An 11,531-nucleotide genomic window follows, 5' to 3' on the forward strand; every position below is an offset into this window, starting at 1 on the left:
ATAAATTATGGCAGATCCTGATGGTGATGCATTTCTTCATATAATGCCTCTTTTCTGTCACTAACAGAATGTAGTTTCAGACCTGAGCTACACAGTGCGCTGCCCAGTGCTGGACAAATGGGATGGCATCAAACAACTCAAAGCTGCTCTTTGGGCCCTGGTAAGCTGCTTTGTGTGAAGGTTTATAATGACACAAATTTGTATAATAACATAGGTATTACAATGTGAACATGGTTTATGAGGACAATTTCTTTGTCCTCCACTTCCTGATTTTAAAATGAGCTTTTTTTCACTACTGTCTTTGTGGTAATAATTATCAGTAGCATTAGATATATTATATAAAGTATAAAATCTTTACTCTGCTTGCTTCAAGGGAAACATTGGCACATCTAACTGGGGACTGAACCTGCTGCAGGAAGAGAATGTAATTCCAGATATTGTCGCTCTTGCCCATGACTGTGAGGTTCTGTCTATTAGGGGGTATGTGTTCTTGATTAAAGGGATCAACCTGGCTGCATATGGCCAATAATGGTAAAATTTAGATATGGCATTTAAGTCAAATGCACAAATTTGGATTCAGGTGGGTAGGTGCACATGTTCTGACATAGTGGCTCAAAAATGCTCAAAAGAAATGGTGCTCATTTCATCTCCATGTTTACAAGATGTTTGAAACTTTCATTTTGTGACTGTAACAAATTGCTTGAAAAAAAAAAAAAAAAACCCGGTAAAGAAAAGATATCTGAAGTTATAATGCTAACATATAAAATAGCCAATGCTTCTTTTTTTATTTTTGTGTGTGGTTCTACAAATAAAATTGCAAAAATGAGACACTTGCATTGCAACATTTACTGGTTACTGTTGCACAGAGGTATTGCACAGCTAACCCAACTGGGTGACAAGACATACATCGTGTGTACACCATATGCGAGCAGCTCGACTATAGAACTCATTATAATCAGTGATGCTGTCTACACTGGATGCGGGCGCGACAAATCCCCAACAGAAAACTGCTGCTGCATTCTATTTATGACGTATTGAGTATTGACACAAATTTCAAATGATTTTCAATGGTCGCTTTGTCGCGTCCAGTGTAGACAGACTTTAGCGGTTGCGGCGCGTGTATACACGGTGATAGGGTGCCTGAAAGTTAACAATAAACCCCTCTAGACACTTCTGTAGTTTCAAAATTACTTTCTCAGAAACCATTTTTATCTGGGTTTGCATGACTCAGTGAATTGCGTCATACCTCCTCCCCAAAAATTTGGCAATTGGCATTCTTTCGTTTTTATACACAATGGTCTTTACTTTCTTTTTGTTGCATTTTTTTTTTTTTCTTTGCCTTACTCATAATTTTGTTCATAATTTTCCCCTCTCTTAGGACATGTCTTTATGTTCTGGGACTCATTTCTAAAACTAAGCAGGGATGTGAGCTGCTCAAACTGCATGGTTGGGATGCAGTTAGGCACAATCGCAGAGAGCTTTGGCATGTGGTGCCAGATGAGGTGGAGCAGAACCAGAACCTACAGCAGCAGCAACAACAGCAGCAACCCCTCATCCAACTGTCCTCAGCACCCAGCACCCTCAGCCTGAACTCTGAGTCCACCAGCTCTAGACACAACAGCGAGAGTGACTCCACTCAGCCTAGTGAGTGCCGCTCCCATCCACTCATTGAAGACTAATGGCCCTCATTGCAACACTGTGGTTTAGTCCTTCTTACCACCTTCATATGGGCCCCATATCTTCTTATTTGAAGCATAGTTATCTCATATTTATCATTATTAGAGCTTAGAATCTGACTGCATTTTATTGTTGTGAAAGTGTCTTCAACATGGTTTCATTTGTCAATATTGTCTTTATTTCAACAACTGTATATTAATATATCAAGATGATCTAATGTAGCAAAACAGTATAGCGTACTGCAGAAATGGTGCTTATTTAGAACCGCAAAATCTTTGCAATCTCTTGGTCTACAACATTTAGAGATGCATTTTCCTTCCTGTTTTTGTTCTTCTTGTTACTGTTCTTCCTGGTTGTGAAATTGTTTTGTAATTTCTTTTACATGCATTTGATTTTGAATAAGATGAGACTTGTAGACTCTTTTAGTCAGCTCTTGGCTGAATTTATCTGACAACCTGGCCTAGACTGGCTGCAAGTGATGTGAAATTGTATCTATTTATAAATGATCTTTTGAATTTTAGAGTGATTCACTTCAAATAGTTAGAAATATGTTTAAAGCCATTCCCAGACTTGTAAGCATCATCAGTTGCACCTCTTGATGTGCCAGATTCAGCTATAAAAAGGTATCTTTTTTTCCTAATGGAATGGTTGGGCCTACATTTATATACAGAGGTGCTCCAGACACGGCTTAGTAAGGCCTTGAAAGAGTCATAATGAATCATTATCTAACCACTGACTGGTTTTAGATGACTAAGCAGTCAGTAATCCTGACTCGTATATAAACTGTTAAAGGGGAAAAGTTTAGGCTTTTCTTGACCCACACTTTAACATTAAACCTCACTCTGTATTTCTGCACACACTATATAAATTCCATCTAGTGGTACCATTTAAAAACATCTAAAAGTAACACTGCCAAAATGCCTTCCTTTTCAGGCATGTACATCCTGGATGATGATAAGATAGAAAGCCCTGAACTTTCAGAGGATCAGCCACTGTACTTCAGGCCCAAACTCCTAAAGGACCGCAGCCCCTTCACCTTATTAGCCTCCAGTCGACTTGTCCGTAACCGCTTCCTCATCTCCCTCTCCGGAAAGAAACTCCGTAGTACCAGTGACCCCAAAGGCACTGGTACCAGCAGTAAACTCCAGGGTGAGCCCACGTTAGGAGGCCTAAGGAGGATACGCACAGTTACAGAGCCCTCTATATTCTCTACAGTTCAGGGAGATGTCTTCAGTCCTGTATTTGCTGATGGACATCTGCCAAAAAGCCCAAGTGTTAATCTGGATACCTCTTTTGTGGGCAGCAAGACTTCGGAAACTCAGGGCAGCACATCTAGTATTGGGGAGCTGGAGGTGCGTCTGAACAAAGCTGGAGAACGGAGCTCAGGGGTTGGAGACGCCCCCCGAGAGCAGACCAGTCGGGAAAGGCTGGCCGGCGATGGCTCAACCTCTGGGGGCGGGGCTCAGTTTAAAAGTCGCAGCCAGAGTTTCAACACGGACACGACCACCAGCGGCATCAGCTCCATGAGCTCCAGCCCATCCCGAGAGACGGTGGGTGGCCTGGACTCTTCTACCATCGACACGGACTGTGTTAGCCTCAATACGGTCATTAGCACTCAAACTGTCAAAACACTTAACTCTCTCACGCCTCAGTCCAACCACCTGCCCTTGTCCAAATCTAACTCAGTACTGCTGATGCCACCAGGTTCCTCTCATACTTTGCCACGCAGGGCCCAGTCCCTTAAATCACCCTCTGTCACAACCATTTCAAGCCTGACTGACTGTAGCTTCATGTACACCAGCCCTCGGGACGCATTGGGCTATGCTACCCTCAAACGACTACAGCAGCAGCGCATTCACCCTTCCCTTTCCCATAGCGAAGTGCTTGCCTCGCCTGCCAAAGACGTGCTCTTCGCCGATGCCATCACTATGAAAACTGGCAGCCTGGACTCCAGACTCACACCACGCAGGTAAAGCAGATGGACCAGCAGATGGTGTGAAACTCTTTCCCTTTTCTGTCATTACGTCACCCTTCGTTTACTGTTTCTTTCACATCAAATTTTACACTTACACAACTTTCACAGAATGCATCCAGTTACCATCCTGTTCCAAAGGTTTCAAGATGTCTTGAATGAACATTTCTCAGAAGAGTCATTAGGAGTTAAGACATTACAGAAGAAGTCATTCGTCTTTAGACTTCCTTTAATATTGTTCCTTTTTGGGATGCGGCTGTGAAAGGTATCAGCCTGATAAGACCATAATATTATAAATTCTATAAATATCAATGATAATCGGACAAGAAATGAGTGTTAGAGTTCCCCGTTAATGTTACCATCCATATAATACAAAATGACACTCCTAAAAGCCCCTTATGAAGCACTGCTCCCTCTGGAAATAATGTGGTCTGTTTCTGATGGTCCCTCTCAGGTATACTAAAAAGCGCTTCAGATGTCTGGGCCAAGGTTCGAGCAGGCCCCATCACAGATCTCTGCTGCCACGGTGCGTGGACCATCCCTAGGCCTGACGTCCCCTCTTTCAGTTTAAACGTCCACTTCAGTCCCTTTTTACAATACAAAAACCCTGAACTCCTTGGCTTCTATTTCATCGTACTTTACCCCCCGTTTTTTTTTTTCTTCTTCATTTCTCATGACCGCTCCCATAGCCCATATCTTAACCCAATTCTCTTCAACCATGACTCTTCAGCCCTAGAAATTATTTCCCCACAGTAGGACAAAGTAAACTCTCCTCATTCCTCATTGATTGAATGTAGTTCTAAAAAGACTTTCTAACCTAGGCCTTGTCCCATTGTCACAAAATTCCAAGTAGTTTTCTGATGTTAACGTTCTGAAACCGATTCCCACAATAGCCGCATTCCCGCATTTGATCCAAGAAGCATGTAGAGGTTTTTGACCTTCAGTACTTGCATGATGCAGCTACTCTTTCTGAAGTGTAGCTCTTTCTGAAGCTCTTTCAGCCTGTTCCCACATTGACAAACCTACCAATCATCTGCTAGCAAGACTACAGTAATGCAGTATCATCACAAGTAGTTTCCAAAATGTCCAAACCTCCTTTCTTACCGTTTTCTCTCTCCCAATGTTGTCATCCTTCCAAACACTTCTCTCTGATCTCTTCCCCTCTGTATGAGTACAGGTTTCTCAAGGCTTTGAGTTTTGCATCTCTGGATAAGGAGGATCTTCTGAGCCCTATCAGTCAGACCTCCCTGCAGCGCTCCTCTTCAGTGCGTTCCATGGTGTCCAGTGCCACATATGGCAACTCAGATGACTATGTTGGCCTTGCACTGCCAATGAACATCAACAGCATGTTCCAGGTAACTAACTACTCTATGATCCTGTTTATACCTGGTACTAACATCCATCTCTGGTGATCAGGGCAGATTGCTCTTTACACATGGTGTTACCATGCAATTAAATACATCTTGATCAAACTGTCTCAAGGAGTGGTCTGCAAAGTCAAAGTGTGTGGCCACCACTTCCGAAAGGTGTCCACTTTGGGTAGGATTATCCAAAAAGGATGTCAATACCAAGTGTAAACATGCATTACAAAAATACTTTCTAAATTTGTCTGGAACTTGACTTTCTTGTTTTTTGGTTGCTACCCAGATTAAAGACATACCGTACTTCCAGAAGAGGACAAGTCCACCATCAGAAGACCGATCAGCAAAGTTCTTCTCAGGAGATGCAGATGGTAAAGATAGGAATGGTTACGTTGTTTAATCAGTTACTACTCCCATAGCATTAGTGCCTCACTACTGCTTCAGTAACTGAATGCTGCTCTTTTCTCAGGTTCCAGTGAAGGATCCAGGCATTCTGTTCTGCGATCTCAGCTTAGTATCACGGAGCTGATTGCGGTGAGCCGTTCAAACCAGCACCAGCTGCTGGGTGCGGAGGAGACCGGCCTGCAGGAGCACAACGAGGAGAACTGCCTTTACTGTGCAGGGCTCTACGTGCTTGGCTGCAATCTAAGCACTCCTACACAAAGCCGCACAGGTAAGCTGCACGTTTATCCAAATGAATATTGAAAAAAAGGTGACATCACTTTGACCAGATGTCCCTAAAATCCTGTGTGGACGCATGTATTATGTTACTCAAACATGGTAATTTAGTTACCCAATATCATTGGCTGCGATTACACTTGGCATTTACATGCGACCTGTATCCGGATGTTGTCCACACATACATTGAAAAGACAAGTGTAAACGCAATGTCACGCAAAACCCCTTCCCCTCTCTCCGGAATGGTCAGAAAAAGATAGAGGACACCAGGCCGTGGAGCGCAAGTGAGACTCGAACACTTAGCACCGTGCCTACACCGGACGTGACAGTTGCTGTGCCATGCTGCGCTGCAACAGCGTGAGGCTGTCTACAATGGACACGACAAAGTGACCACTGCAAATCATTTGAACTTTGTGTCAGTACGTCATAAATAGAACGAGGCAACAGTTTACTGTCAGGTATGTGTCGTGTCATGTCGCGTCGCTCGCGTCCAGTGTAGACATGGTGAAAGACTTATTTGAATATTGTGCCGGAAAAAGAGATCCGATCGGTTGCCCAGATAGAGAGGCCACTTGATGTTGCCAAGTGTAAACACTCCGTGTCCTGATTGACTGATGATACGATCTGCTTGATCAGATCACAGTGTTCGCATGTTAATGCCAAGTGTAAACGAAGCCATTAGTTAATTTGTGTTTCCTCATGTTCTTATGCACCATCAACCCTGTTTTAGACTATCCCGATGCTCCGTTTTCGGAATGGTGCAATCAGTCCTTACACAACCTGGAAGTCATGCCTCAGTCTAAGTACTCAGGAGTGTCTGGCTGCAGCGATGCTGTCTCTCAGGGCTCTGGTGGCAGCACACGCAGCACCGAGCTTGTTCTTGGTGAGGAATTCTTCAAGCTGGCAAAAATCCAATTGGAAAATTCAGGCAATTCTCAAGCATTTTGTTTTGTACAGGTTAAAGGGACAGTTCACCCAAAAATGAAAATGACCCCATTTACTCACCCTCAAGCCATCCTAGGTGCATATGACATTCTTCTTTCAGATAAATACAATCAGAGTTATATTAAATAATGTCCAGGCTAATCCATGCTTTATAATTGGAGTGGATGGTATCCCAAAATCTGAAGTCCAAAAAATTGCACCCATCCATTATAAAAGAAGTCCACACTGCTCCAGGGGTTAATAAAGGCCTTCTGAAGCGACGCAATGTGTTTGTGTAAGAAAAATATTAATATTTACAACTTAATAAAAGCTTAATCTCTAGCTTCCGCTAACTGTGGTACGCACGTTCACAAGAAAGTGGCGCCCAGCGGATGACATAGGCAAACGCGGTAAAGAATGTGGAAGTGACGAACGTGAAGTGCAGAGGAGAGGTAAAGAAAAATGTCGGAGGATTCCAGATATAACCCAACACCAAAATCCTACGTCATCCGCTGGACGCCACTCTCTTGCTGTAAACAAAACTTGTTTCTTGCGAGACTAGAATATTCTTACCAGAGCTTATGCCACACCTACATCCTACGTCATCCGCTGGACGCCACTCTCTCGTGAACGCACGTACTACAGTTAGCGGAAGCTAGAGATTAAGGTTCAGAAAGTTGTAACTTGTGAAAATTTATATTTTCTTACACAAACGCATTGCGTCGCTTCAGAAGGCCTTTATTAACCCCTGGAGCCGTGTGGACTTCTTTTATAATGGATGGGTGCAATTTTTTGGGACTTCAAATTTTGGGCTACCATCCACTCCCATTATAAAGCATGGATTAGCCTGGACATTATTTAATATAACTCTGATTGCATTCATCTGAAAGAAGAATGTCATATACACCTAGGATGGCTTGAGGATGAGTAAATCATGGGGTAATTTTCTTTTTTGGGTGAACTGTCCCTTTAATTGTTAATTGTATGCCTGTGCATGCTGTCTTTCTGCCAGGAGTGAAAAATATTCCAGAGGATGCTCCAGCCTGCCGTGTTCTTCTGAGGAAGGAGGTGCTTCGGCTGGTCATCAACCTGAGCTCCTCAGTGGGGACAAAAGGGAATGAAACTGGACTCCTCACGTAATTAGACAATGCATCCACAACGATTTCAAATTAACAAATGCTTTCCTTATTAAATTTTAACTGAGGTTTCACTAAATACTGCGGTAACTGGGAAGACTCTTTGGCTGAACATAATTTTGATTTGATCCTTTTGATCATTTTAATGAGGCAGTATAAAGTGAAATCTTTCTCGTGAAAAATGAAGGCAAGAGTAAAGCTTTGTAGAGAGAGGATCTACAAATCTATTCAGATCTATTCTTTTTTTCTTCTTCTCTGTTTTCTTTCATTGTAACTTGTTACCTTGCAGAATCAAGGAAAAGTTTCCTTATGCGTTTGATGACATCTGCCTGTATTCCGAGGTTTCATACTTGCTGGCTCATTGCATGTTTAGACTGGCTTCACGACGCTTCATTCAGGAGCTCTTTCAAGATGTTCAGTTCATTCCGGTAATACGAAACTTTTCTCACATTAGTCCAAACAGTCCAACAGACTTGTTTTTCTGCAGCTTAACCCCATTACTTTACAATCTAGACTGCACAAGTACTGGGGAAAGTTTCCAGAGCCCATTCTTTGTTTAAAAATAATATTTTATTGGTGATATTGATGATGTCCCTCACGATTTTTTTTTCAGTCCTGGAATTAAACTGGGTTAAATGTTTCCATTTCTATGCCACTAGTATAAATTAACAGAATTGCAAAATGATTGTTTTTAACACTTTCACATTACTAAGCATTCATGTCTTAATCTTTTTATTTGTAGATGTACGAGGAGGCTGAGAGCATTCTGACAGTGCCCAAGAAGTCTACCACAGCAGATTGTCCATGAGAGCCGTGATCCTCTAGGCGTTTTCCAGATTATTCTCTTCCCCTATGCAGCAAGTTGTCAAATTTTTTCTTGGCCTGACCATGCAACTAAGATGAATACGCAATAAGAGACTAGGGCTATGGAACAGACATAAGTGGATTGAGAGAGTCAGCGGGAACGTTTCCACAGAGAGGGAAAAAGCGGTACATTAAGAGAACAAACTATTTTTACCTGAACAAATATACTTTACACAGATGCTCTGTAGACATCTACAGTGGATGTTGTAACCAAATAATCCTTGTAAATGACAATTATGAACTGTAAAGCATTGAACAGAAAGTGAAACAAGTGAGTCAATGCAAACTGTATTTTAAATGCAAGCGAGCAAAATCATTTAAGGCTCTCTAGGGAGTTTATTAACTTCTGTCATTTCTGTTCAATCAATATTGTCCTTTTTTTAAGGCCCTGGGCGTATGATTGCATGTAACAAAAGCATTATTTTTTTCAACACTACAACATTCCAGCTTTTCTTTGGATTTACTAATCCTGGTTATTTATGTATGTATGAAATGGCTTTCGCAACCAGGCTGAGCAAACACTCGTAAGACAATCATCATTAAGTAACTGCCAGTTTTTATTTTCCTTTTGTACCCGACTCATAAAAGGAATTTTTTCTGCTCATTCTAACTGATTGTTATCTTGACGTAGCACATAGCAGTCCCTGAGTAAGTGTATGCACATGTATTTGATGGTGGTGTTACACAATCATGCAATAGCGACTATATTGTATTATTGTGTAACTTTGTTAACTGACATGTGAGACATCATCCAAAAACAACAGTAAGATATTTATTTATTTATTCACTTATTTATTGGTCCAAGCAGCTCCTCTCTGTCTCTTCGACTTTATTTTAGCCCATTAGCCAAGATAAAACTGACCACGAATTATTTATATCTGACAGTCAGTGTACGTGTAGACAATGGGCTTCAAAAGAGTAAGTTAAAATGCATTTCACTTCTGCTATTTTGCAGTTTCATTCTGCTCTGTTTTAAGTAGTTTTAGTGATTTTTTTTTTTTTTATTAATAATAGAAATATTGCAATCAGAAATTTTTCTCTTTCTGTAGAGAAAATCATTAATTATTGAACCATTAATAAAACCAAGACTTACCAAACATATTTCACAATATTTGTATATGAGAAATACCTTTGTACTTTATTCTCTCTTACGGACTGCTATAATGCTTTTTAACCTAAATATGGTCAGGAGATGGGCAAATTTGGGTCAAATATTAAGATTAAACTGACATGATTAAGATGTTCTGCTCAAATTCAACTGCCTGTCATTTATAAACTACTATACTTTATCAATATTTATAACAGCAATTCTCAGTATTGCGCATAACCCATTATGGTTTAATAAGATATCAAAATGTCTTCAGGGTTAGGATGAATCTAGTTTAACATTGCATTAAAAAAAATACTACCAAAAATAGTTAGATCCCACTTTGTAAGTATAAAATTGAGGTTCATATTTGAATTATTTCTATGCAGTGTGCCTGTAAATTCTGTATGTAGAAATGACTTATTGAAGATAGGACGATCACTTCATTTTCTTGGCTGGACCATCTATGTTATTTAGGCAGCTTTAATTATTTTGCCTTATTTGTATTAGCGTTAACCTGTTAGAATTAACGAATTTGCCCTTTTTTCTTGTGTTATTTATTATAGAAACTAATAAATCTGCCTTTGCCTGCCTTGGCTTTTGAATTAAGTATCAGGTTTTAACTTCCATTACTTTTTCTACTGTAAAAACTGAGACTAATATGGCCAGAAATAATACAAGTAGTTGTTACAGTATTTCCTTTTAGGCTTTTGGGGAAATTTGTAAGTGCATGTGCATTCTAACCACTATCTGCAGTTTAATGGATAGATTTTTTTTTTTTTTTTTTAGTATCAGAGTGTGTGGTGAAAATATCCCAGAATGCCAGATGGTTATTTGTTGGTCTTTTTCCACAGTGTTGCCTCCTGTTTTCAATAGGGGTTATGTGCAGCCCATGACCAGAAGCCATTGTCAAATTGTTTTTAAAATCATTTTTGAATTGATAAAAAAAAAAAAAAAAAAAATGTACTGGTGTTTTTAAAACCTTTGAAATATTAACAAGCGCCAATTATTACAGAGTTAACTGTATTTGTGGAACAAAGGGTTGTTTTCTCCATCACCATTAAGGCTAAGAGTTTAAAGGAAATGCATATATTTTAAATGTAAAGCCTATTTGTTCATTTTACAACTAAAACTAACTGCACCTTGGCTTTAAGTGATTTTTTTTACCCCTCTTTTAAGTGCACTCATGATTCTGCAGAGCACTATGAAATGTAAGCACCATTTAATAATGAAATTGCAGACTGTTGCAAGAAGTGTTATTTATATTTTCCTGAAGGGAAAAACAGCTAAAACTGTTGTACATATAATGTTTCTTTAATTATGAGCTTTCTTGTATAATTTAATGTGTTTGTTGGGGCGGGGGTGTTAGGGGGGTATAGGCTATGGGCCTTGAAAATCTAATGAAAGGGATGCGTACGTGATAAAATAAACCTCGACTTCCTTGAATAATTTCTCAAGTGTTTCATTGTTATTTGGTGGTTTTCGCCCTATGCCCAGCCCGGGCCCCGCTGTGCTCGCAAGAATTCCAGAGAAAGGCTGCCGTCGCTTTCAACAGAACAGTCAGTCATTGTGTACAATCCCCTCCCTTGCGGTTTTTGTTGTTTTTTTTTTTTTCATATTTTGTCCGATACGATAATGCGTTTATCTGCTAATATAACTAGTATTCTCATCTCTAATAATAGTTTACCTTATGTAGATCCATGCTGATTTCTCCAGTCAGCGCTGACAGTGTAAAATGGACCTGTAATCCACATTACTTCCTACTTAACGTAGCCTACTGATTTCTTGTACTTAGTAGGCTACTGACTGTACGCGGGAAAATATCGATATTA

General features: G+C 40.3%; 1 protein-coding gene and 1 long non-coding RNA gene across 3 annotated transcripts in view; one reads left to right on the forward strand and one right to left on the reverse strand.

Annotated features, from left to right (window-relative positions):
• The window catches only part of LOC109046208 (rapamycin-insensitive companion of mTOR-like), a 27,145-nt gene extending 17,145 nt beyond the window's left edge, over positions 1 to 10,000 (forward strand). Inside the window, exons 28-39 of one of the 2 annotated variants that reach the window (XM_042778963.1) lie at positions 68 to 160; positions 374 to 480; positions 1,379 to 1,644; positions 2,611 to 3,646; positions 4,104 to 4,175; positions 4,827 to 5,004; positions 5,297 to 5,381; positions 5,480 to 5,683; positions 6,419 to 6,571; positions 7,625 to 7,748; positions 8,038 to 8,176; positions 8,491 to 10,000. In XM_042778963.1, the coding sequence (XP_042634897.1) occupies positions 68 to 160; positions 374 to 480; positions 1,379 to 1,644; positions 2,611 to 3,646; positions 4,104 to 4,175; positions 4,827 to 5,004; positions 5,297 to 5,381; positions 5,480 to 5,683; positions 6,419 to 6,571; positions 7,625 to 7,748; positions 8,038 to 8,176; positions 8,491 to 8,556 (2,523 nt within the window). In that variant the 3' untranslated portion in view covers positions 8,557 to 10,000. The remainder of the gene's footprint in view (positions 1 to 67; positions 161 to 373; positions 481 to 1,378; positions 1,645 to 2,610; positions 3,647 to 4,103; positions 4,176 to 4,826; positions 5,005 to 5,296; positions 5,382 to 5,479; positions 5,684 to 6,418; positions 6,572 to 7,624; positions 7,749 to 8,037; positions 8,177 to 8,490) is intronic. The other variant, XM_042778964.1, reaches the window with a different exon arrangement.
• LOC122149291 overlaps positions 1 to 11,510 on the reverse strand; it is a 12,969-nt gene extending 1,459 nt beyond the window's left edge. The window contains exon 1 of the long non-coding RNA XR_006162922.1: positions 11,387 to 11,510. This is a non-coding gene — a long non-coding RNA (uncharacterized LOC122149291). The remainder of the gene's footprint in view (positions 1 to 11,386) is intronic.
• Positions 11,511 to 11,531: the final 21 nt, after the last annotated feature.

Source organism: Cyprinus carpio, chromosome A21 (assembly GCF_018340385.1).
Source record: "Cyprinus carpio isolate SPL01 chromosome A21, ASM1834038v1, whole genome shotgun sequence".
Classification (NCBI taxonomy): domain Eukaryota; kingdom Metazoa; phylum Chordata; class Actinopteri; order Cypriniformes; family Cyprinidae; genus Cyprinus; species Cyprinus carpio.